The sequence below is a fragment of the Cydia amplana genome, chromosome 4 (genome assembly GCF_948474715.1).
Source record: "Cydia amplana chromosome 4, ilCydAmpl1.1, whole genome shotgun sequence".
NCBI classification, from domain to species: Eukaryota; Metazoa; Arthropoda; class Insecta; order Lepidoptera; family Tortricidae; genus Cydia; species Cydia amplana.
The window spans coordinates 16,405,183-16,431,079 of NC_086072.1; the positions used below are offsets into that span (position 1 = coordinate 16,405,183).

The 25,897-nt window shown below is 38.4% G+C and overlaps 2 protein-coding genes across 2 annotated transcripts in view; both read left to right on the top strand.

Annotated features, from left to right (window-relative positions):
* The window catches only part of LOC134647318 (guanine nucleotide exchange factor DBS-like), a gene marked incomplete at its 5' end in the record, with an annotated part of 129,990 nt that overhangs the window by 2,611 nt on the left and 101,482 nt on the right, over positions 1–25,897 (top strand). The gene's annotated exons all lie outside the window — the stretch shown is intronic.
* LOC134647309 (uncharacterized) lies at positions 4,954–8,735 on the top strand. The gene is made up of 4 exons (XM_063501604.1): positions 4,954–5,149; positions 5,430–5,711; positions 5,795–6,022; positions 6,986–8,735. Exons 2-4 carry the CDS (start codon positions 5,451–5,453, stop codon positions 8,183–8,185), a joined length of 1,689 nt encoding a protein of 562 aa, XP_063357674.1. The 5' UTR covers positions 4,954–5,149; positions 5,430–5,450; the 3' UTR covers positions 8,186–8,735.

Genomic DNA, 25,897 nt, shown 5'->3' on the forward strand with positions numbered 1-25,897 from the left:
TGTATTGTGAATCCATTGACTTCGTCATTCTTATAAAAAACTTCATAGCGCCAATTGAATCAAAATCAATGGGCAGGTTTGTAATGTATATAGACATGTGATAGACCTAGACACTAACCTCTAGGACTCCTAGGAGTAACTAGGACCAATTGTAGAACAACAAGGATCTTTTGTTGTTCTTCAACTTACTAAAAAATAAACCTATCCAGTGAAATACCGCATCTCGTTATTCACTTCAGGTTAATATGATCAGCCCACCATCCTTTGCATTTGCACATATTTTTGACCTCGTTGGTGAGAACGAACAGGTAACGCTTGTTACCCATCAGGTACCATATGTATCTACTTAAGCTTAGCTTTATTATGTCCCGTAACAGGCTTAATAGTCTCCGGACGGTTGTAACCGAGAAACCTTAAAAGGGGCTAGGCTAGCTGCGGTCGAAGGGTTTTACAAGTAGCCTTATACAACTAAAGTAAAGGAGTCCAATTCTCCACTGTATCTTTCTGTAAAAATTCTGATAGGTATGTATTTTTATCACGAGCAGACTTTTTTACATTACATGATCCCTGGGATTTGAATAATTTATTCATTGGTCCCTTGCCGCTTTTCGATGGTTACGTCATGTCATCAGGGTCGTATCATGGGCGTAGAAAACTACAATTTGGCATGGGTATAATAACTTTATTTTATTAATCACGCCGTCAGTGGTAAAATAAAAACTAGATTTTTTAAGGGTAACCTAATACTTATTACCTCTACTTCCTCTATAACGCAAAGTGGGGATTTTCACTTTAACACTAATATAGTGTATGTGCATGTAAATATTGCAAATATTGCGGTTGTAACTAGATTTTTATTAAATTTTAAAACGCCAACATCCGGATTTTATTCGAAGATTCGGATTTCATCAAGAACAAAATCGAAAATTAGGATTTTGATTAGCATGCCCCGGATTTGCAATCACTAGTTACTTGTGACCTTTGTTTAGAAATTATTAGCTTTCATAATCCGTCAAATCGCGTGATTGTCCAACGCGGCAGTCGCGGCACCAGATTAATCTTTATGGCAGGAAATGCGGTGCTGAAGGGTACCTATAGGCGAACCGTAGGGTTACGCATTATCCATATTGTGATCCGTCAATTATATTGACGGATTACGATATTTATTGACGTGTAGGATAGTGTATTGACGGATCACAATATTTCGCTGGATTTCAATGCTTGTGATCTGATCCTAGATCCTGGATCGTGATATTTATCTTGCGTGTAGTGTCGCGTTTGATATTTATCGCGTCAGTACGCAGTACTGTACTGACTGAGTAACGTACTGACGCGATCCGTATTGATGGTGTAGGGTGTGCCGGCCCAAGATACATAATAAATATCATGATAATTATTACAATATTTATTGACGTGTAAGGTTCGCCTAGGTACCCAACTACCCACTATCCCGCAGATCCCGCTACCGAACGGCACAAATGATGGTTTGTTCCATGGTATAATAATATACTCCGCCTGGTACTCGCTTCCGAAATTCGCGAATGACCTTACTGTCACAGGCCTACGTCATCATGCGGTTTACAGGTTCTCAAACTTTAAAATGTGGGAGAATTTTAATCAACGGTGAAAATTATTTTAACGGCATTAATTTTAAGTTATTCATGTAGAAACATAAAGTAAAGTAAAGTAAAGTAAATTTTATTTGTAGAACACAGGTGATACAGGTCTTAAGTAAAAATAGGTGATTACAGAGCTCTGTGTTTTGCCTATTGGCGTACAAATGTTATAAAACTTAAGAACTATGGTTACTCTATGGTATATATTAATAAATTCTTACAATTAAATTAGCATGTTATCAGAAACAAAACAATTAACATTTAAGGTATTATTTATATGTACATCATATTAAAGATATAACATATCAATATATCAAATTTAACATTCAATTTTTTATATTAAGACAAATTATATTCATTACATATGAAGACTGGACAAGTTTTAATTGGGTGCTCTAAGTATCGGCAAGAAAATCATTTACTGAGTAGTAGCATTTATTTATTAAATATGATTTTAATTGTATTTTAAATTGATCAGTTGGCAGGGACTTTATATTATTTGGGATACTATTAAAAATTTTTGGGGCCATACCCAATATACTTTTGCCCAAGAAAGCTGTGTTGTGTTGACTATTGCAGATGTTGTAATGATATTGCATACGTACGGTATATACGCATAGTAAAATAAAACAAATCTATACTGCCCTTTTCACTCCTACTCTTACAGCCAACCATTTTTGTAACAAAACATATTACCATGTTTTATTAGACCATGGTTTGTTCCAATTCCAATCAACGTTTGTGTTGCACCATGCGTAATGCGACTAAATTCCTACATCGCTACCTATACACTTTCAGAAAATGAGACACTAATGAGTGAAGCGTTGTTTATTTTTAGGGTTCCGTATTCCGTACCTTCCTCAACGTCCGTCCGGTCGGATGTCAAGTGTCACTAGGGTTGCCAACCGTACTATATTATATAGTATTGTACTATATTTTGGCTCTCTGTACTATATAATTTTGGAAAAATATATAGTACGCTAAAATACTATATTTCGCTTATGTTTAGTTATTTTATCTAAAAGTACTATATTTTTTTGAAATTACTATATTTTTGATGCCTCATTCTGGAAAATACTATATTCCACGAAAAAATAGTTGGCAACCCTAAGTGTCACAGTCTCGTGTTTTATTTAGAATTAGCTTTTTGTGGGATTTGTTAAGCCACTCTTCTCTGACAAGCTATATGCCTTACATTGGGTGATAATGATTCTGTTCCTTCGTTATATTCATCTATGTATTTTATTAGTCTGTGCGGAAAGAGAATAGTCGTAGAATAGAATGTACTTATGGGCTCCCTAACATCTCTTTCCGCACAGACTCTAGCTTATTGATAGAACTCCAATCGAAACTTAAATAATGTATGGAAATAATCACGATTCACGCTCGTTGTTGTTTGTGAATAAGGCTGCTTACAGACGAGCGACAGTACGCGACACACTGTCGGCGACGGTCGCCGACGGTCGCTGACGACCGCCTGCGACGGCTATCGGCGACGGTCGGTGATAGCTGTCGCGGCGTCGCTCTTGTGTCACAGCACGCAGTTGTCGATGTGTAGTTCAAGAGATAGCACGTATTTTCTTTAAACAATAATGCATCAGCATCAAAATCGTCATTACTCATTTTGAAAAAGAAAATACGTGCTCTTTCTTGAACTACACATCGAAGACTGCGTGCTGTGAGACAAGAGCGATGCCGCGACAGCTATCACCGACCGTCGCCGACAGTGGCCGACCGTCGCCGACAGTCACCGACCGTCGCCGACAGTCACCGACCGTCGCCGATAGCCGTCGCAGGCGGTCGTCAGCGACCGTCGCCGACAGTGTGTCGCGTACTGTCGCTCGTCTGTAAGCAGCCTAAGGCGAGACGGTCCTTCTATTTCTGTTCTATTCTGTATAGGGCAATTTGAGGCACATAAGAGAACCGTGAAATTTGGAAAGGGACAGGACTCAGGACTGCTCAATTGGTTATAATCAGGGATGTTGCGAACATCCGCATCCGCAACCGCGGAACTTCCGCATTATTTTCAACATCCGCATCCGCATAAAATCGATGCGGAGCTTATGCGGATGCGGATGTCGAACAAGTCGGTACAGGAACGTCTTAGCGGCGGAGTAAGCTAGGTAATTTCGTCATTACCTAACCATAACGAAATCGTCTAGCTGGCGAAGTTAAATAAAATAAATAAATAAAAAAATAAATAAAAAAAATAAAAAAGCCATTTATTCTTACTAACTTTTGTTTACATTTTTGTGTTTTAAATTTAATTGTCCTGTGCTTAGTGGTGAACCCCTCTTTGGGTGAAGGCCTCCTCCAACTCAATCCATTTGCTTCTGTCTAAAGCTATTGACATGCTGGCGAAGTTACTGTTTAATAAATATATCGCACCTATACATATTCTTGCACAAATACTAAACGTTTTGTTTTTTTAAATAAAAAAATACTAAAAATGTAATACTTGACGTTTTCTAAGTACCTAATCTTGACATCCGCATCCGCATCCGCGGATGTCAAAAAAACTGCATCCGCAACATCCCTGGTTATAATCTTCGGAGTTTAATCTATAGGTCATTACACTATCGGCCTTACCCGTGCTCACATGCCGTGCAAGATCGTGTTTCCCGACAGGTTATAGCTGGGCTTGATGGGGGATATTTCTGTACCACACTATTCATAATGCTGTGTTTTTTCATATTACATTTTTAAGGAGGTTACTAAAGTTCTTATAACGATCAACTTAACGTCTTTACAGAATTTTACTACTCAAAAATATCAAAGCTAATCGCAACATTCGCAACCGCACTAATCGTAACATTGCCGCCATTTTACTGATTTTTGACTTTATTTATTGTCAACTTTACTTTTTTGTAACAAGGTATAGACTATAGTCTACTTCTTTTATAGGTTTACAGAGCCATACAGAGCCAAGGAATTTTGGGTGCTTTATACCTGCAACCTTAGTCGCTTTAAAAAAACGTGGCATTGTGAAGTCTTAAAAATCCGATACCTTAATTTGGGCAATGTTACACGTGGTGATCAATGTTTTTATTATAGCTGGTCAACCAAGTCTTGTCAGTAAAAAAAAGGCGTGAAATTCAAATTTTCTATGGAACGATATTGCCGCCTTTTTCTACTGTCAAGATCTGGTTGACCAAGTATATATTGTTTTATTTGATTATTATTGAATATTAAAAATTTTATTCTTGCGCGCGTTCTCCAGTTCAGGCAACTAGTTTTAAATGTTGGCGCCTTGAGTTGTCCGACAGCGTCAATACGGAAAGTCGGAAACGAACGACGGTGGCGCTGCCAAGTGGTGGCGCACTGTACTAAAGACGTGTTCTGCGGCGTCCTCCGATTTTATTCACAGAAAGTGTTCGCCATATTGCTTCCGTGAATTCAGTGGAATAATTGTGCATTTCTCTTCAATTATGACTGCAATATGAAAATAGTTTAAAGGAAAATAATCCATGTTTGATTAGTAACTGTGGCTATACATTTTTATGCAGCTCAGACGTTAAAATAACGTGAAAACCGTAAGTTTTATTCTTCCTCTGCTATGACTATATGGCCCAATATTCCACGGGAGTTCGATCCGCTATGCGATAATGAAACTTAAAAAACGCGATTAAGGTTAATAATTGCGCGATTTTTGTTGTGTTTATTTACATGAATTTGAAAAGTTATCGCGGTTTTCTCGTATTTGTAGCGGGGTTGTGAATTCTCATAGCAATCGGGGCGGGTTTGTCGCGAGGTTGTACATACACATATACGTAGGCACATGTGATTTAATGTGAACGATCGGTTGTATTGTAGCGTCGAGCGGGCAGCACACCCATGTCGTACGAAAAGATGGAGGTGGTGAATCCGGCAGAGAAGGAGGCGAGTGAGGTTCTTCACTCGCTCCTGTCGGTGGAGCGCCGGAGTGTGGACAGCAAGGAGGCCATAATCGTGGCCATTCCGCAAGACCAGAATGGCGGAGGGGAGTATGGAGAGAGCGCTCAGTGGCACACGCCTGTCATGGGCCAACACTCTGTGTTTGAGATGGGAGCCTCTCAGAACATGCAACAGCACAACTATAATGGTCACCAAGAACAGGTAACCTCCTAACTAGTCAATCAGCTGTTTCAACAGGCTCTATTTGAAGTGTCTTATCCTAACAGTAACATTACTAATTTCAGGTTTTATGGCAAGGTCACACTATCCAAGTGGAGAATGGCGAGGCTAATATGCAAGGAATGCAAGGTGCTTACAGCATTGAGTTCTCCAATGTGGATGGTGATGGCATGGAGGTTGAGACAAAGCCTAAAATGGAGAAAAAAGGTGGAGCTAAGAGGAAGAAAAAGGGAGCTGAAACAGATAGCGATGAAGAGGTCCTCGATAACAAACTTGAGGATAATCCTTTACAAGTAAGTAGATTATACCTGTTATTAGGAAATATATAAGGATCAAATTAAAACAAGAATGCAAATTTACCATAATGTTTCATAAGACTAGAATCCTGAATTCCATTTTTATAAAAAAAATTGCCTTAAATCAATTTTAGGTTAGATTAGACTGTTGGCGACTAGATCATTAAATTTTAACTTTACTCTAAATGGATCTACGAAATCAGCAAAGAGAATTATGTATATTATTAATTTTTATCAAGAATGAATACATATAGAACACCCAAGACTCGGGAACAAATATCTGTCCTCATCACATGATCACACAAATACCCAGGTCTGTCGGCTTCATAGCCACGGTCACTACTGACTAAGCCAGACCGTTCATCAATTATTACAGAACTTAATATATTTTATATATTCTTTATTGTTATTTTTTGTGTTTGTGAGAAACTTATCTTATGATGTGTAATGAATCTACCTCGTCTTTATGAGAATTAACACTATTAAATAAAAAAAATCTAAAAGAGGGGGAACATTAAACTATTTAGGTTTTGGCAACATACATGTAATTTTTATGATGAATCAGGATTTTTATTTAATTTCACATGTTATTGGGTACATGCTACTTTTATGATTTAATTAAGTAAACACTAAACTAAGCAATTGAAACCCCCAATTGGTTTTGTTGTATCCTTTGTTTATTTTAAAAGGTTGTAAGTCATCTATGCAACTGCAATTGAATTTGAGTGATAAACATTTAGGGTTAAGAAATGCAATAAAAAACTAACTTATGAATACATTCATTACAATTTTTAAGTGACAAAGTCAAGTACCTATTCCATTTTGTTTTGTTGACGTGATATCAACATGGATCTGAATGTCTAAAAGATATGTGATCTTTATAATATGTATTTACATAACTATTAAAATAATTACAGCTACAAGCTCGCCTTTTTATAACATAATTATTTAAATTTTCAGGTGAAAGAAAGATTAAGAAGAGGATGTGATTGCAAGGATAACTGCTACCGTGGGCTAAATCCAGAGGCTGTCTACCGCCACCGTCTCAACATTGCTGAACTGACCAAAAGTGAACATGACATGTATCTAATGGGCATCACTATGGCCAGTTTGGCTAACCCGGCAGAAACATCGCGCCACAAGGTCAGGAGGAGACTGAGGGCGTGCTACGTATACCAAGGAAGAAAGGTCTGCTTGGAGGCTTTTCTGTATCTAGAAAATGTAACACATTATCAGCTCAAACGCATCAGGCAGCACGTCATGACGCACGGCGTCGCGCCTCGGATACACGGTAACGTTGGCAAGAAGCCCTACAACACGTTCACCTTAGACATATACAAACATGCAACTAATTTCTTAAAGGAGTACCTGAAACAGCACGCTAGCTCGCCTAAAGACGTCCAGCCTTCCGGCGAACAGGGCAAGAAAGCCAGCAAGACCATTATTATACAGGGAGACTCACGGAAGCACTTGTTTGAAGCTTACAAAGAGTATGGGGAAATTCTCGAGCCCGGAGTAAAACTGATGGGATATTCCACTTTCCGCGCATTCATGAAGGACCAATTCCCTCACGTCAAGTTCGCCACTAAGAAACAAGACATGCCCAAAGACATGGTGCCGTTCCGCAGCGGGAAATGCATGTCGTATGACAAAAATAAGGACCCGATCAGGGCGCAACACGACAAAGACAAGGTGGACCATAAGAAGGCAGCTATGGAGGCTAAAAAGAAGGAGGATCACGACAGGGAGCAGCACGTGCAGCAGCAGCAACAGCAGCAACAACAGCAGGTGCAACAACAACAGCAACAGCAGCAGCAGCAACAGCAAGTGCAGCAGGTGCAAGTGCAGCACCAGCAGATGTCGAGCCAGCCGCACGTGGTGATCCACCAGCAGCAGCCCGGACAGCAGTCCATGCAGCAGCAGATGCTGGTGCCGCAGGTGTCGCAGCACCAGCAGGTGCTGACGCAGCAGGTGGGCAGCGTGCAGCAGGTGTCGCAGCACATGCAGCCGCTGGGCGTGTCGGACGAGCCGCCGCAGCCGGTGGAGATGGCGCAGCAGGTGATCCCGCTGGCGGTGGTGCAGCAGCAGCAGCAGGCGTACATCGTGACGCCGGTGTCGCACTTCCAGACGCGCGTGCAGGGCGCCTGGTACAGGCATTGACGGCGCTGCCACCGTCGCGCAGGAAGTTAGCGAGAATACTTAGGTTACGCCTATTCAGTATTGATAAACTGACATATAACGACTATCTGTAAGGATAAATTTAATCATATTTACACCAGTAAATTAGCAGTAGCTATGTAGTTTATTTTTAAATGGTTTTAAAATTGATAGCGTTGTTTTACTGAATTGACGGTTTATGTAGATCTTGCTGGTTAGATTGCGAATGTACCGAGTGTAGTTATATATTTTCCGCGTGTGTTTAGATGTATATGGATCATGATTATTTTCTTTTTAGACTATCTAAGCGTTCAGGTGGTGTTGTCAATCAATATTAAATTCACTTTGAAAAGCAGTGCCTTTAAAATTTATGATGTGGAATAAGACATAGCTATGATGTGTGATTATACTTTCAAAATACAGATTTAAGAGACAAAATACAGAGAAGTATGTATTAATGCATACTAAGGCGTAGGCAATACAAGTTGATGAAGTACATATCACTTTATTTTTATTGGTTCAGAAAAAGATAATGTCTATTTTATTTTTTTAATGGATTTGTCCTTTTGGAGCTTTTAGAGGATTCCATAGTCGAATCACTTTTTGTTATCTATTTCTGATCATGTAATTATATAATTAATGAACTGGCTATGATACTTGTTATGCCTCCTATGAGCCTCTGTAACATAGTTTTTGTCATGTCAGGGTATGAATTGGTCCCATTTGAACTAAATTGTGATGACTGTTTTTGATTTTAATCACCTAGCCTAGGTACAGTCGCCATCAATAACATTGTAATTACACTTTTTCACTTTGTAGGCTAAGCACAGGAGCAGTGCGACAATATCTCACCTGCGAGATAAGATTCCGTCCCTCTATAATTAATACAGTTAGAAAAAGACGGGTAGTCTATCTCGCGGGCGAGATACTGTCGCGCTCCTATGCTAGGCCTACTGGTATTTATCTGATGGCGACTACAATCAAGTGTAAAAATACGGCAACAACACAAAATGTTCCTAAAAATCCTTATACTTAACCTAATAATAAGGTTCATTCAGTCAACAGTACAATTGGAGAACGTTGAATGCACCCAGGCATGTTTGTTATTTTCGTGTAAAACGTACATCTTAGTCAGCTGTATCAAGGTGTTACTTGTATAAAAATGCTACTTAAAATAGCCCTTGTTGGCAAGCGGCAAAGAGATGTACTATTGCCTGAGATTATATCATTTTTCCACTTGAAAGTACAAGCAAAGCTGGCGGCTGTCGGATACAAATAAAAGACTTCCATATAATGGCGCTTATGAATTCCTTAGTTTAGTTTTTAGCCAGTTAATGGGTTTTGGCTGTATCTCCATTGATTGCGCTATAAGAAATAAATTATTTTAGTATAGGTAAAACCAATATTTTAGTTGTGGATGTTATAATCATCACATGCATTATATCTTGGTCTTTCACATCTGTCTATAATGTCGAAAACTGGGAGCACTTTTAGGACGTAAGAGTACTGATTTTAAACGTATATTTTATCTTTGATTTCATTAATTAAAACAATAATATGTATATAATACATCTATTTAAATTGTGTTTTCTTCATGATTTTATTAGTGGTGTCTCTTTATTGTCTCTTTTAACATGTTTAAAAAATGTACTGACGCAATAGTTGTTACCTCTGGAAAATTATCTTGAAAATCTCATATTTCTTTCAACTACGTTAAGATAGACTTAGTATATGTAACAAAATAGAAGTGTGTAATCATTATCAATTTTACTATAGACAGTACAGAATTGTGCCTAGAAAATATGCTTATCCATGTATTTTTATAGAGCAATAATGTGTGCGATTCGAAGCAGATTCATGTAACTACATAATCATTTTTCAAGTACGTCGACATTGTGTGAGTGATTGATAGTTGTTTCACCTGGGTCGTCTTCGAATCATAGTAATTCACTTAGCATAAAGTTCGGCATCTATGTCAAAATTGTAGGGAGACATCATGATGTGATAGAAATTAAACTTTTATACTCTACATTTGCTTCTTTTTATTTCTGAAACTATAGCTGCTTAGTGCTTAGTATTTACCAAGTGATTATTTACCAATATTTCACTCAATTGAATGATATTATTTTAAGTCTGTAAGGCGTTATTTCAAGAACCCTAAAACTTACCTATTAAAAGCCAGAATGCGCTGTTTCATGTAGTAAAAAAATCCTGAATCACTAGACACCAGTCTAACTTAGACTTCGTGGGATAATGGCACAGTTTACGAATCTCACGTTAGATGGCGCTGTTCCGTGTAGTGACAAATCCTGAATCGCGCTATCAAGATTTTTCCTGGGACGACCCCAACGCCTACTAGTTGTTTAGTTTATGAATTCAACGACAGGTGGCGCTGTCTCGTGTAGTGAAAAATCCTGAATCGCGCTATCAAGATTTTTCCTGGGATGATGACCCCAACTCCTGTAAACGTTGTTTAGTTCACTAATTCAACGTTAGATGGCGCTGTTCTGTGTAGGGAAAATCCTGAATCGCGCTATCAAGATTTTTCTTGGGATAATGACCCCAACTCCTGTAAAAGTTGTTTAGTTCACTAACTCAACGTTAGATGGCGCTGTTCTGTGTAAGGAAAATCCTGAATCGCGATATCAAGATTTTTCTTGGCATAATGACCCCAACTCCTGCAAAAGTTGTTTAGTTTATGAATTCAACGATAGGTGGCGCTGTCCCGTGTAGTGAAAAATCCTGAATCGCGCTATCAAGATTTTTCCAGGGATGATGACCCCAACTCCTGTAAACGTTGTTTAGTTCACTAATTCAACGTTAAATGGCGCTGTTCTGTGTAGGGAAAATCCTGAATCGCGTTATCAAGATTTTTCCTGGGATGATGACCCCAACTCCTGTAAACGTTGTTTAGTTCACTAATTCAACGTTAGATGGCGCTGTTCTGTGTAGGGAAAATCCTGAATCGCGCTATCAAGATTTTTCCTTCGTGGGATAATGGCACAGTTTACGAATCTCACGTTAGATGGCGCTGTTCCGTGTAGTGACAAATCCTGAATCGCGCTATCAAGATTTTTCCTGGGACGACCCCAACGCCTACTAGTTGTTTAGTTTATGAATTCAACGACAGGTGGCGCTGTCTCGTGTAGTGAAAAATCCTGAATCGCGCTATCAAGATTTTTCCTGGGATGATGACCCCAACTCCTGTAAACGTTGTTTAGTTCACTAATTCAACGTTAGATGGCGCTGTTCTGTGTAGGGAAAATCCTGAATCGCGCTATCAAGATTTTTCTTGGGATAATGACCCCAACTCCTGTAAAAGTTGTTTAGTTCACTAACTCAACGTTAGATGGCGCTGTTCTGTGTAAGGAAAATCCTGAATCGCGATATCAAGATTTTTCTTGGCATAATGACCCCAACTCCTGCAAAAGTTGTTTAGTTTATGAATTCAACGATAGGTGGCGCTGTCCCGTGTAGTGAAAAATCCTGAATCGCGCTATCAAGATTTTTCCAGGGATGATGACCCCAACTCCTGTAAACGTTGTTTAGTTCACTAATTCAACGTTAAATGGCGCTGTTCTGTGTAGGGAAAATCCTGAATCGCGTTATCAAGATTTTTCCTGGGATGATGACCCCAACTCCTGTAAACGTTGTTTAGTTCACTAATTCAACGTTAGATGGCGCTGTTCTGTGTAGGGAAAATCCTGAATCGCGCTATCAAGATTTTTCTTGGGATAATGACCTCAACTCCTGCAAAAGTTGTTTAGTTCATTAACTCAACGTTAGATGGCGCTGTTCTGTGTAAGGAAAATCGTGAATCGCGCGCTATCAAGATTTTTCCTGGGATAATGACCCCAACTCCTGTGTGGTGTGGGACGTTAATTAAGACAACCAATCGGTTATAAGTATGTCTTTATTCTGGATAATGTTCCTAAGTGCTAGCGTATATATAATAATAAGGCTACGTAAGAGTGTGCGTGGCTTAGCGCACACTACACCTCCCTTTTAGAAGGAAAAAAAAAAAGATTACAATACAAGTAGCTAATAGTCTTTTTTTTTTTTACCTACTCATATTAAACAAAAACATCAAAACACAACTGATACAAAAAAGGTAAAATTTTAGAGTACATTAATCAATAATATTTTTTATTTGATTATCTGATTACCATAAAATATAATAATAGATTTTTATATTTAAATGTTATATTATACCTACATTATAAATTCAAGTTAGGAATCATAACAATAATGAAATATTACCATTAAAAAACATTGTTAAAAAATTACACGCAATGATGACGAAACAAAACTCTAAAACTATTTTCAATGTTACATGTTATTTAATAAAGATATAATAAAATAATTAATATAAACTAATCGCAAACAATCTTATAAAAATAAAGATTAATTAACCTTGGTCGTACATTTCAGTCAGTTTCAAAATTTTTCATTTTCGTTTAATATTCCGTGAATGAGGTACCTTTTATTCATTATAAATTCATTTGTATGACGTCCCTTTTAATATAATACATATTTCCATTTACATACTTGCATCTAAAGCGTGCATATCTCTTTCGGCAAGGGTACACAACGCATTCACATGCATGGTCGGCCGACCTTACTATAATTATTTATTTATTTGCTTAGGATACAAGGGTATTTATTTTTAAGCGCGCACACATACTATTTATTTATTCATACAGGCAGTTCTTTTAACACATCCATACACAATATTATTCCGTGTGTCCAAGGGTCTCCACGATTGATGCTCGATCGAATCATGGTCAGACGCCAAGGATTCCGTGCCTGCCTTGTATCCTGGCGTACCCTTGCTAAATACCTAATCACTCAAGGCCGCCTCTCGGGCCACCGAAGATGTGATAGGCATATTTATTTTCTTCCATAATTCCCTCTCAAAACACAACATTCAAAAACAGACCACAACACAAGACCATGAAACTTCAACAAATAAGAATTTCAACAACTCTTAGGTGATCAGGCTAATCGTCCTTTGAAAAACTTATCTGTTTCAGTTTTCTCACGCACTTTTCCGACAGCAACCAAATTCCGTTTTACTAATACGCAATCTAAAATCAAACATACCATTACTTCACATTCCATACCTTTCCGAAACTTTCATAAACATTCAATTTCATTCATTACATACTAACTTGCGATCCGTCGATCGTACTTACAAAAACTGGTCCCACACTAACTTAATTCAATTCGGTTCTTTACAACACCTATCAATGATTGATACTAAAGGTCATGTCCATAATTATAATATTTAGTCATTATTTCGTTTGTTAAACATGTCACAATCGTGTAAAAAATTGTCTAGTCCGATACAATAGTAAATTGCTATTAATAAAAAAAAACAGTAGATAAAAATAATCTAAACTTCTAATACATGTATTTATATTTAAAAGTAAAACGTTAATCTAGAAGGTATATGGTTAAAAGTCGGTAAATATTGAGGCATAGGTACTTTGAATTTTTGAAATGTAATGTACGAATCTTTAATTAAATTACAACAAACTTTAAACGATCGAAAACCCGGCAAGAAGACTATGAAATGTGAGATGAAATAACAGACGACGCCTGCTAATCCATACATGGATTGCACGCGCCGCCGTCATGTCCATATATTCTAGGGATTGATGAAAGTATGTCATGTACCTATGTCATGTTTTATTCTAACCGAAAATGAAGTAATTTATAAAACTATAATTTAATATGTTAAAGTACTTAACTGAAATTCATAAATCAAATTCATTAAAAAATTCAAATAATCTCATTATTTTTCTCGGTAATCTAGTAATAAAATATTGAATCGAATTTTTTGTAATTGATAACCACCCTTTCAACCATACCTATGCATTTCGTCATCACGCTGCATTTGAATAACATCAAAACATAAAAATAAATCAAATATGCTGCCTTTAAAAATATTACAAGATAAAAATCAACCTAAAAAATAAGTATACAAAAAAATAAACATATGTCATTTTCTCCACACAAAAAATACAGAAATTTTCGGCCTATTGGACATAAATATAATTTGTTTTTATTACAATTTTGCTTATTGGATACGTATATGGCGTGACACTAATTTTGTAAATACGTACTTCCGTAATGACTTATCTACTGTATCTACACTAATGAAAATATATAGTTCTTAACAACTTTAAAAATAATTAAGTACGTTTAACACAACGACACAAAGTAAGTCCGTATTTATATTTTTATGTATAAGCATGTATTGTTCCACGTATCATAAGCATGTACCAAATGCCATGTCACCACGCACTATCGAATTCCATATCGAACAAAGGTTGTTGATCCTCCTGTTCTGGAACTTAGCGACATCACCAAGGTCGACATCCACGCCCAAGGACATCAGCAACCCGGCTCTAAGAACGACGACATCCATTCTTCATAGTAAATGGCAGTCCTTTACTGGTTAGTTCAGGTATTATTTAAGTTTCCGTCTATCACAGCCGATATGTCCACTTTTTTAAATTTTATTTATTTGTGAAATGTTCACTCTTTATTTGCAGTGTCTGTTTTCACTTTCTTTAATCCACTATTGCTTCCAAACTACAAATTCACCATGTTTTTATTTTAAAGTCTCACTGGCTAGCGTTTCAAAATGTTCTTTAAACAAGCGAGGTCACGCACAAATTTTACAAGAGGCCACACACGAAGTCCTTTTTCTAGCGGGCGCAGCGCGCCGCCAGTGCAGCACGAGGCCGCACTGGCAGGATCGCCATGTGGTGTGGGACGTTAATTAAGACAACCAATCGGTTATAAGTATGTCTTTATTCTGGATAATGTTCCTAAGTGCTAGCGTATATATAATAATAAGGCTACGTAAGAGTGTGCGTGGCTTAGCGCACACTACACCTGCAAAAGTTGTTTAGTTCACTAATTCAACGTTAGATGGCGCTGTTCTGTGTAAGGAAAATCCTGAATCGCGCTATCAAGATTTTTCCTGGGATAATGACCCCTACTCGTACAAAAGTTGTTTAGTTTATGAATTCAACGATAGGTGGCGCTGTCCCGTGTAGTGAAAAATCCTGAATCGCGCTATCAAGATTTTTCCTGGGATAATGATCCCAACTCCTGCAAAAGTTGTTTAGTTCACTAGTTCGCGTTAGGAAAGGTAAGTAAATCTTGATCGAGTTTGTGTATAAATATTTGGTGCAACTGAAAGATAACTTTTTAAATTCCACTTATAAGCTTATATATTATATACAATACAAATCTTCTTTATTACACAACCTCAATAAAACATTTACAGGGAGACAACACACAATGCATGAAGACAGGTAACAACGGGCGGTCTTATCGCTAAAGATCGATCTCTTTCAGACAATCTTTAGGTAGTTTATATAGAGCGAATATAATATTTATATGCTTTATTTATACACATTACCATAAGCACAGCTATAACTTTGAGTTCTTTTTTTGTACTCATTTTTATTAGTGTTCCGTACAAAACTTTTTACCTTTGAATTAGGTAAGGTATTTGTACCCTTTGCTCCTGTACCTTACTCCTTTGCAATAAGGCGAAAAATTTACCTAAACATATAGGTGTCGTTGCGATCAACTATTAGTTTGCGTGTGCTGACGCCTTTTTAGCGTCCTGCCAATTTCAATGAGGGCTACAAGACCAAGGGTCGAGGGTCCCACGCCTTCCTGCAATTCGCGAGTGCACTGCAACCGGAGATTGAGTCGGGGGTGTCCGTTCGTCGCACTCGCGCGACTCATTGCTCCCGACAATTTAATAATCGTCCGCCAGACGTTTGTAAACAAAAGTCATTGTTTCGGCCTCAATCGGACAGTTCGACGATGGCGAGTTGCCTTAGCGGGCGCCGCTTGTGCCATCTCGCCGCCTGACCGTGATTTCCGATATGAAGTTTTGGAAGTGCTCGACTAAAAGCGAGAGACGGGCCGCTGCCATCGGTGAGATCTTTTAGATTCTAGAAAACAGTTTCTTCACATATATAGATAATATCTTATTTTAACATAAGGAACTTTGCTCCGAAGTTGCAAGTAGGAAAGTTATTGAATTAACCCACTTTCATGAAATAAATGATTTCTGCAATTTGTCTTCATTGTAAGTAGATTGCGAGGATGAGACAATTTAGCCCGTTGGACTATTTATTTTGACCTTACGAACCTAATAATTCGATTTATGATATTTTTCGGTTATTGGGACACATGGCATAATTTTATTTAAGACTAAAATATTTATGGTCACCATCACTTGCATAATCATCATCTTCATCTTCCTCGCGTTGTCCCGGTGTTTTGCCACGGCTCATGGGAGCCTGGGGTCCGCTTGGCAACTAATCCCAGTAATTGGCGTGGGCACTAGTTTTTACGAAAGCGACTGCCATCTGGCCTTCCAACCCAGAGGGTAAACTAGGCCCGTATTGGGATTAGTCCGGTTTCCTCACGATGTTTTCCTTCACCGAAAAGCGACTGGTAAATATCAAATGATATTTCGTACATAAGTTCCGAAAAACTCATTGGTACGAGCCGGGGTTCGAACCCGCGACCTCCGGATTGCAAGTCGCACGCTCTTATTGCTAGGCCACCAGCGCTTTTTTACCATCACTTGCATAATATGCCTTGTTATTCAGGTTAAGTATGTAGGTAATTCTAAAGGGCCTTCCGATATCGTCCGGCGGTTTTTTTTTTTCATTTGTTATATTTGGCAATGCTATGAGTGGTTTCGTAGTGTTAGACCAAGATAACTCTGCAACGATTTTGAGAGCACAGACTGTGCAAGTGTTATTTATATGTCATCATTTCATAGAAGTTTGACGTTTAAAATAACACTTGCACATCTGGGCTATCAAAATCGTTGCAGACTTGGTCTTACTCTAACTCAACTGTGTCCCTGACTCCCTGTGTCCGTTTTACTGCGTCCACATACCTAGGTATTCACGTTTTGCTATTTGCATCATGATCATGACTCGTCGCATATGTAAACGCGGCATTTTAGGATATCTAATCAACATGCTGGCCGTATTAACAAACATTTCATGACACAATACTCCAAACAAACAATACTTCCTTTACCTACTCCTCCTTTTCTTTGTATGTAGGTATAGTGAAGTGTAAAAATATGGGTGCACTCATCATACTCAAAAATATGTCCCATAGATCTTATGTCAGCGAATTAAGAACTATTATTGAGTAAGTTGTATGCACCCATATTTTTACACTTGACTGCACTACGGATATTAAGAGCACACTGCAATTGCAGCCAACACTTCTCGAACAATAAACGTTGATTAGTATTAATGCTTTCTATCAAACTTTTTCTTATTGTAGTTTTAATTCAGCAAGTCCAGAAACAGTTAAATAAAGGGTTTGATGGACTCATCCTGGCCCTTTTATTATGACAGATTAAGGAAAACAATAAACGCATTTATATATGTAGATCTATTTAAGTAAATAAGTATATTTACATACATACTTCCTTTTAAGAAATGAGATCTATGCATACTATTAATTTAGTAGATATATGTCTTTACTTCATTCAGTTGGACTCAGGACTCAATGTTTACTATGGCTAGAATAGGGTGTACGCTTACCTAGTGTCCCTATGTTTTATTTTTATTCATCTAAGGTTGAACAAATGATCATATGAATGTCCGCCTCAATAGTTGACGTATGCCGCATTGTATAAAAATGTGTGCCCACTTTATCACCAGAATCACATTTTTGCCACATTCGTGAAAATTGTCTTCGGTTCTCCCACCACGAACGTCGCATATAGCCAATAGGTACAAGGGGGCCTAGCCAAGATGACAATCGTTGATAGAAAACACCAATCGAAACTTTAATCTTCTTCTTCATCCTAGAGTTTTCCCGGCCTAGCGCCAGGGTCCGCTTTCCTGCTCAGTCTTCTCCACTTTGCCCGGTCTTCGCTAATCGAAACTTTAACAATGTATGGAAATAGTCACGTGACTTTTCGTTGCATCTGTCATCCCGATATATATTTTCTTTTTGTTCGGCGTTTGTCAGTGTACGTTTGTCATCTTGGCTAGCCCCCTTCCTTGGTCTCCTGTAGAAATTTCGCGACTCGAGGATGTTGGTCTGTCTGTGGCAAATGAGAGAATGAGTCCTGATTACTTGCAACGCATATTACATTTTTATTAAAAGTTGCAAATCTTGTACCTACACAAAGAGTAGTATATGTACCTACTATACCACAATGTAGAGCTGCGGGACTGCTGGCAACTCCACTAGTCTATGACGAAAGCTCGACGTAACCTAATTCTTCCATAATATTATCCTTAGTTAAAAAAACACTTAATACGTACTTAAATTAGTTACTTATTGCGTAGGCTATTAATTCTTCCAACGCCCCACAGGGCGCCACAGGAGCCCGTAAAGGAATAGCTTTACACTTAAGGATATCTATAGCAGTTCCGCAGGGTGACTGTCCTCACATTGGCAATGCCTCCTGATTGCTATGCGCGCACTGTCCGTCCTTTGTTCGGTTTCGCATTGTCCTGTCCTGTCCCCCATTTCCGATTTTCAAACTTCTCTTTGCGTTTCATTTTAATTTCTCTGCTGAACTGATTGTGGATTGTGGGCAGTAGGATGGTAGTGGTCGACCTAGATAAAACACGATGCGTATTTTTCAGGCTACCTGTTCGAATTCCTTACTAATAATTTGTGATTGTGACATTTCTGTTTTGTATCGTTTTGTTACGGATGAAACAGTATGTATGTTAGGTGTATCTAGCTCACCTTGAGAATGCCTGTAGGTAACGGTTGTAACTATAACAGCAACAGTAAACAATCTTTATTTAATTGCCTCGTCTATTGGCGTAAATAGCAGACCTGGTCCTGGTCGTAATTCTTTGGTAAGTAATCTTTTATTTGATTTGAAGTATTTGAATTATATTTATACGTATAATGTGCATGGTTTTCTTCTCAGTGAATTCTTTGGATAATTATGGTATAATAATGACTTTTTAAATAGCCCGCTCTGACTAAAGGGTAGTCTGGGTAGTTATAAAAATCGAAGCGTTGATACTTAAAGCAAATACGTATTTTATGTGGATAAATTACATGACAGGATGTCTCTTTGATTGAATTTACCCAGACCTTTACGAGACGTTGAACACAATAGGGACGAGCCATCAATGCTTACTTATTAGATGGTAAACTCCAATTCAGCCGTATAACAATGGGCAGTACCTACTTCGTTATCATAGTTGACAATGAATATTATGTCTGAACTGAACAGGTGACGCACTCGCGTGGAAAGGCACGTACCTGTTTCTAATCTGTGTTAATCTGCAGCCCTTGTTACCGTAATATTGACAACACGGGAGGAAGGTGACCTATTCAGGTATTAGTAGATGGGTGGAGAATCATCAGTTACAAGGCAGACTAAGTAGCAATTTTAGGGTGTTCATTGTTTTTCAAAAGATAAGTTAGGTAAGTACATCAATTAATTTTGGATTTAGTGACCTTATGTTTTCCCATATTAATATAGTAATTATTCTACTAGCGGTTAGTGATTAGTGATCCTATAAGGTAGGTTAGAACGTCGTATGTTACGTATAATTACGAGTAATAATCTAACCACCATCCTTATTAAAACGGCACTATCGTTTGCCACATATCCTACGTGTCTAACGGATCACACACGTGCACGTGGGAGTCCGACCGCATTACTTATCTGCACAATGCTAGAAAACACTAGCAACGTTTTCTTGGCTAATTGAGAGCAAACCCTGTGGGCCATGTATCCTAAATCTGCGATCAAGAAGTCATTATTAGATTGGTTTACAAATAATTTATACAGTTTTTTTTTTTTAGTTTTGTCACCGTAAAATTGTAAACACTCGTCATATTATAATCTCGCTAGTTACATTATAAACTGACGGTAGGGAGATTATAATCTAACCTAACCTAAGCTACGTTAGATTATAAACTAACGGGTTCACAATCTTACGGTGTCATATATACCTAGCCTATTTCGTTTCCCACTGCTGGGCAAAGGCCTCCCCTTTCTTCCGCCACTCATCACGGTTTGTTGCATGTTCCCGCCAGTCGCTGCAAAACAGCGTCAAGGTCATCCCGCCATCTCTTTTTTTGGTCTGTCTGGTTTATACAGATATACGTTATAAAAAAATCTTGCCATTTTACTTATCTCATTGGCTATTTCTTACGTTTTTCTGACATCACGTTCGTTCCTAATGTAATTTTACCTGTAAATTCGTCTGAATGTCAAATTTATGGTCCTACTTCGACAAAGTAGTGTCGTGAAAATATGTAGGTATAGCGGTACGAGATATCATCTCAGCTCAGACATATAAATCCAATCAGAGCCCATTTCCTAGAGCTAAATGAGTGCGAAGGTGTGCAGCGCAGCCGCTCCTAAAAATACCCGCACGCTCCGACATGAAAAACATTAGCATTCCTAAACAAACTTGTGTGGCAAACGTTCATCGTAACTTGTTTTGGTAATGCGTTTTTCTGTTTTTGTAGAGAAATTGTAAACGTAGTTTTAGTTCCAATGCTGTTAGTGACCACAAACTCTGTTTTCTCTATTACGCCAGTCAGAAAGGCTCTCTTTATCGTTTTAAATCAGCGTAGAAAAATAAATAGTAATACGGCGTTTATTTTTAATACAACCCCAAACTGAAACGGTCACATAAGACAAGGCGTTTTAAAATGTCTGACTCTCTTTCTTTGCGACTCTACAATCTCTACATCCACTCCACAAGTCATTTCTGTCTCTACATTTAGAAGCCTAAAAAATATTGGCCCGTTTTGTCGGCGTAAGTAACTAATAAACTCTGGTAACTTCAATCAAACCTACTTTCGTGCACTTAAAATTTAATGCTAAATTATGTGTCTCTGTGCTACTGCTCTGATTACCTGTTCATAATATAATATATATTACTAAAACGTTTATCATTTTATGCAACGTTATTGTAATTGAATTCCCACACTATTATTACATAGAACACAGCTTAGACTCGAGAAATTCGTTCTCATTTAAGCAGGAGGCCAATTCAAACTTACATTCTGACATCAAAATGATATAATTAAATGATGTCATTCAGTTATCATTCGCGCGTTGAATTCGCTTGTACTTGTCGGTGTCTACAGTATGTATTGGCGCAAGCTTCAGAATGATATAAAAATTAAGTACATACTTTTGATATCATTTTGATGTCAAAATGTAAGTTTGAATTAGCCTCCAGATCCACTTAGACGCGACTTGTAATTACTTCCTGGCAAATCGCACTTTAGTTCTTGGATGGCACCTGAATGTCCTGAGTGGAGCAAATTGGAGCGGGAATGAGGTTTTATGAGTGACACTAACTTCGCAAGACCGCTTGAGTACCTATTAAATAATAAAGACACATGAAAAACAGCTGTAGTTCTCCAAAGAAAATGACACGTTTCTTTACGATTTCTCTTCTCGTCAATCCATACTATAACGAAATCACACATAGATCATAATAGACGAGAGGATAGAAGTGAGGTAAGGCACGGCGAAATGTCATCATGCTTGAATCTGCATGGAGCACACCAACTGGGTGGGAGTTCCACCTTACTGAAGACCACAGCCATAATAACAGTGACACTTACCCTCTAGGTATGACTCTTGTGTTCCTGATGGTGAGTAAGGTTCCCAGGGTTTCTTTCTAGCTAAGATGATAATCGTTTGCAGAAAACGAAACGAAACGCTCTATCATTTCCATTCGTTATAACGTTTATCTTGGCGTTTCTTTTCGCTTTATGCAAACGGTCGTCATCTTGGCTAGGCCCAGAACTCCAAACCCTTAAAGGCCGGCAACGCAATTACATTCCCTCTGGTATTGCGGGAGTCCATGTGGGATGGTAATCACTTACCATCAGGCGATTCGTCTGCTCGTTTGCTTCTTATGATATAGATAAAAACAAAGACTCATAACATATGGCTCACTTGCGGAATATAGGTTGGTCTATTTCGTTATTCATATATTATTTATGCCTGCGTGTCCAGAATAGACGGCCCTCTCTTATTCTCTTAATTAAAAACAAAGTTGTGTTATCTAAAATCATTTTGAATACATTGCACGCTTCTGTACTTTTGCCCACTCTACCATAGTCCTAAGTTTTTTGCAAAAGAATCGTACTAAACACTACTGTGACCAAAACATTTACTTCTAGCTTTTATCTGTTATTTATGTTCTACGAGTATTTGTTATTTACTTACCTACCTATGCAACACGAATCGATAATAATTACAGCATTTTATTTCCAGATACATCTACGTATTTCTTAGCCAATGGCGCGGGTATCATAATGTTGACCTACTTGGTATTGTATTGAAGTAGAGGGAAGTTGGAAACTCGGACAATGTGCACGGAACCTTGTACCAGTTGCTAACTCTAAAGACTAAAGACTGACTGAAAATTGCCAAGTATACCGAAACCACGCAATGCGGCAACTGGCAATTTGATTGTCAAATGAGATTGTCGAATTTTCAACAAGTTGTTGAACAATAAAAATATACAGTCTGACATTATCTAAGCTTCAACGGGTGCGAACCACTGCGAAGATATACGAAGACGAGCTTACCACAGTTACCACCTTTACCAGTTCACTCAAGTGTGTAACGCCTCGGGTCTCGGGTACCTATATACCGCAGTTGTAAACCTCAAAGCCTGGAAATTGCCAAGTAAACCGTAACGCTGGAAGATTCGATCAAGGCATGCAGTTCAAATATTAGGAGTTCGTACTCTTTCGTAATAAAAACTTGATAAAGAAATAATAAACATCTTTTTCGCGTTTGATTTAGGTACAGTCAGCAGCAATAGTTGCTAAGCGGGCGAGGTGTTCAAAATGATCTTGACGCGTCTTTATTGTTAAGAGAATAAGAGTGCGTCAAGGTAATTTTGAACATATCGCCCGCTTAGCAACTTCTGCCACTTCTGCTGCTAACTGTATTAGGTACACTGGTGATTCTACACTTTTTGCAGTAGGTAGGTGATTTGTAGTAAGATAGAACTGTAGCTTTATATAGTGTTTAAAAAATTGCGAGGCGACGACGTCATTAATTGAAAACTTATTTTATTTTAACGGACTTTGAAAAATGACGTTCCATGGTGATTCCGTGTGATTACCCTAGCTTTTTTCGCGAGATTTGGCCTTAAAATTGGTAGCAATTAGTCTTCGGTAACAATTCAATTTGTGTAAGATACCAGAATAGGTATACGGTCTACATACTTCTATTCCAGCAGGAAAGTACAAAGAAAGTCGGAAACATAAAACAAGAACATCAGACGCTTAAAAACGATTGAACAAGGAAGTTAAGAGAGTGGCAACAACTCTGTTGTGACGTTGCGCGCGTTATCAAAACATCTCTAATCTGCGTTTCGTCACATGTAGATTACATCACGACTAACGCATCATGTTCGGTTGTATGTAGGCCGGCGCGGCGGGAGCCATCCCGGGGTGTTACAGTCGTGTAGGCGGGAGAGACGAACGCTGGAGCAGACCAGGTTAATTAGCGCGATAGCGAGCTAAGCAAATTTTCTTGGTTGTGCGAGATGTCAGTTTGATTGGAGAAGAAGAAGAGCCCGTACCATGAGTCAGTGACAGTGTCAAAACTGACATTTACGCTATCGAGAACGTAATTTACTTTCTATACATCTCGCTCGTACTCGCATATTTGTGCAAACGAGATATATAGAAAGTAAATTACGTTCTCGATGGCGTTTATGTCAGTGCCAAACTGATGGTAGCCGTACTAAAGACCTTTCGCTGGGGACTGGCGCCCAACCATGATAACAGGCGCCCCGTGCGGTTGAATTCTGCGCGCCGCCCTAGGGCGCCCCTGTGAGCATTCACATTCACACCAATAGAGAACTTGTCTTATATTTAACTGTTTAATCGGCTGCCAAATTGTTATTGTTTTGCGTCAGGATTTTCAAGTTATCAAAAACGTAAAAAAAAATAAGGAAGGACGGCGCCGACTATTATTTAAACATCCATGAATTGCATAAATTATGATTATGACATCTCACACGAATAGCAATATGGTTATAAAAAGATCGTCTTTTATCACTTTTCTGGTGAAAACCTAAACCGATTTTTAAAGCAAACATTTATTGGTTATTTAATGCGATGTGTCCTATCATGGTTTAGGTAAGGTATGTTCGACTAAGATCGGACACCGGGTAAGATCGTATGATTCAAATTTCTGCCTGTTGCGGGGCTTTTTTTTAATGCTGGCAAGGTGATGCAATGCCCGGGACAAAACAGCGCATTGCATCACCTTGCCAGCATTGAAAAAAAGCCCCGCAACAGGCAGAAATTTGAATCATACGATCTTACCCGGTGTCCGATCTTAGTCGAACATACCTTAAGTACCTGCTTCAAAGTTGAAAAAATGTTTTAAGCTTCTCCCATGCGCATATTCGCTACGAATCACAGTCACAGTTAAGCCCTTGCTACACGGTCGCCGACAAGCCTTCTAACCGTCTGACCTTGGTCTGACCTTGATCAGTTTTGGTCTAATTTTGTTGGAAACAACTGTCTACACGGTCCGGGACGGACCAAGGCCACGCGGTCTGGGGGCTTGTCGGCGACCGTGTAGCAAGGGCTTTACACTGGACCCGGCTGTTCGACTCGCCACCGCTCAAGCGTTGGCAACGCCCGGCCTGCGGAAGGACGCGCGCTCAGTCCGCGCTCCGTTGTCATCGAAGATTGCCCGATCCGCGCCACTGCCTCCGGCCCAAATACTTTTATTCGCGAGTTCACCAGTTCAGAATTTCGGAAATTAAACACGATCAACTCGTGTTCGGACAACAAATTCGGAAATTAAAGTGAATGTTGGTGTAAACAAGTGACATGCGAATACGGTTCGAAGTGCCGAACAAGTTGGAAATATCGTTTGGTGGAGGTGCATAATATGTTTTATTTGTGTTCTTTGATTAGCTGCATCTGCAGTGTGTGGATTACCTTCTATTAATATTGTGTTCGTAGCATGTGGTTAATTCTGCATAGAATGGGTAAATGGGTAGTACCTATTATTAGTTACTTTATAATTATTTATACATTATTTTGTTTTGATTTTGAGAGATACTCGGAACCATAGCCTAGTATTTTTCATTCAATAATTATTACCTTATCGTCACATAAATAATAAAAACGTATAAAGCCATCGGAAATAGGGAGGTACACGTTGCAACCATGGTCCAAATAAAAACAACTATGTAGACTAGAAATATCTGACTGAGACATTTATCCTTTTGTAGCTACTACTTAGGTATAGGGTTATTTTACCCTGGCGTTATATTACAAATAAACTAGTTAAATAGCAAAAAAAACTCGTAAAAAGACTGTAACGTAACTATTTACTTTACCTACTCATCTGTAAAACAATATTAGCTTTTCCGTGATAACGCCGAATACCGTTGACGATCACTAAGATTACATTTTAAATTCACTTAGCTTACATGGCAGGCAATCCTACAAACTCAATTAACTGAGCAAACCCTCGGGCTTCGCCTTCGCAAACAGAGTTATACTTAGGTTCTAATATTATGTTGAGGTATTTATTACTCCCGTTACATATCTTTGGGGACTGGGTTTATTAATTATAGGAAATGTAATCTTCCATGTTACGAATTATGAAATTTATGAATGTTATTTAAAGGACTTATTAATAGACTT

Coding starts and splice junctions, on each gene's coding strand:
- LOC134647309 (XM_063501604.1), top strand. CDS start 5,451: ATGTCGTACGAAAAGATGGAGGTGGTGAATCCGGCAGAGAAGGAGGCG. Junction 5,712..5,794: donor ATAATGGTCACCAAGAACAG/GTAACCTCCTAA, acceptor TACTAATTTCAG/GTTTTATGGCAAGGTCACAC. Junction 6,023..6,985: donor TTGAGGATAATCCTTTACAA/GTAAGTAGATTA, acceptor TTAAATTTTCAG/GTGAAAGAAAGATTAAGAAG.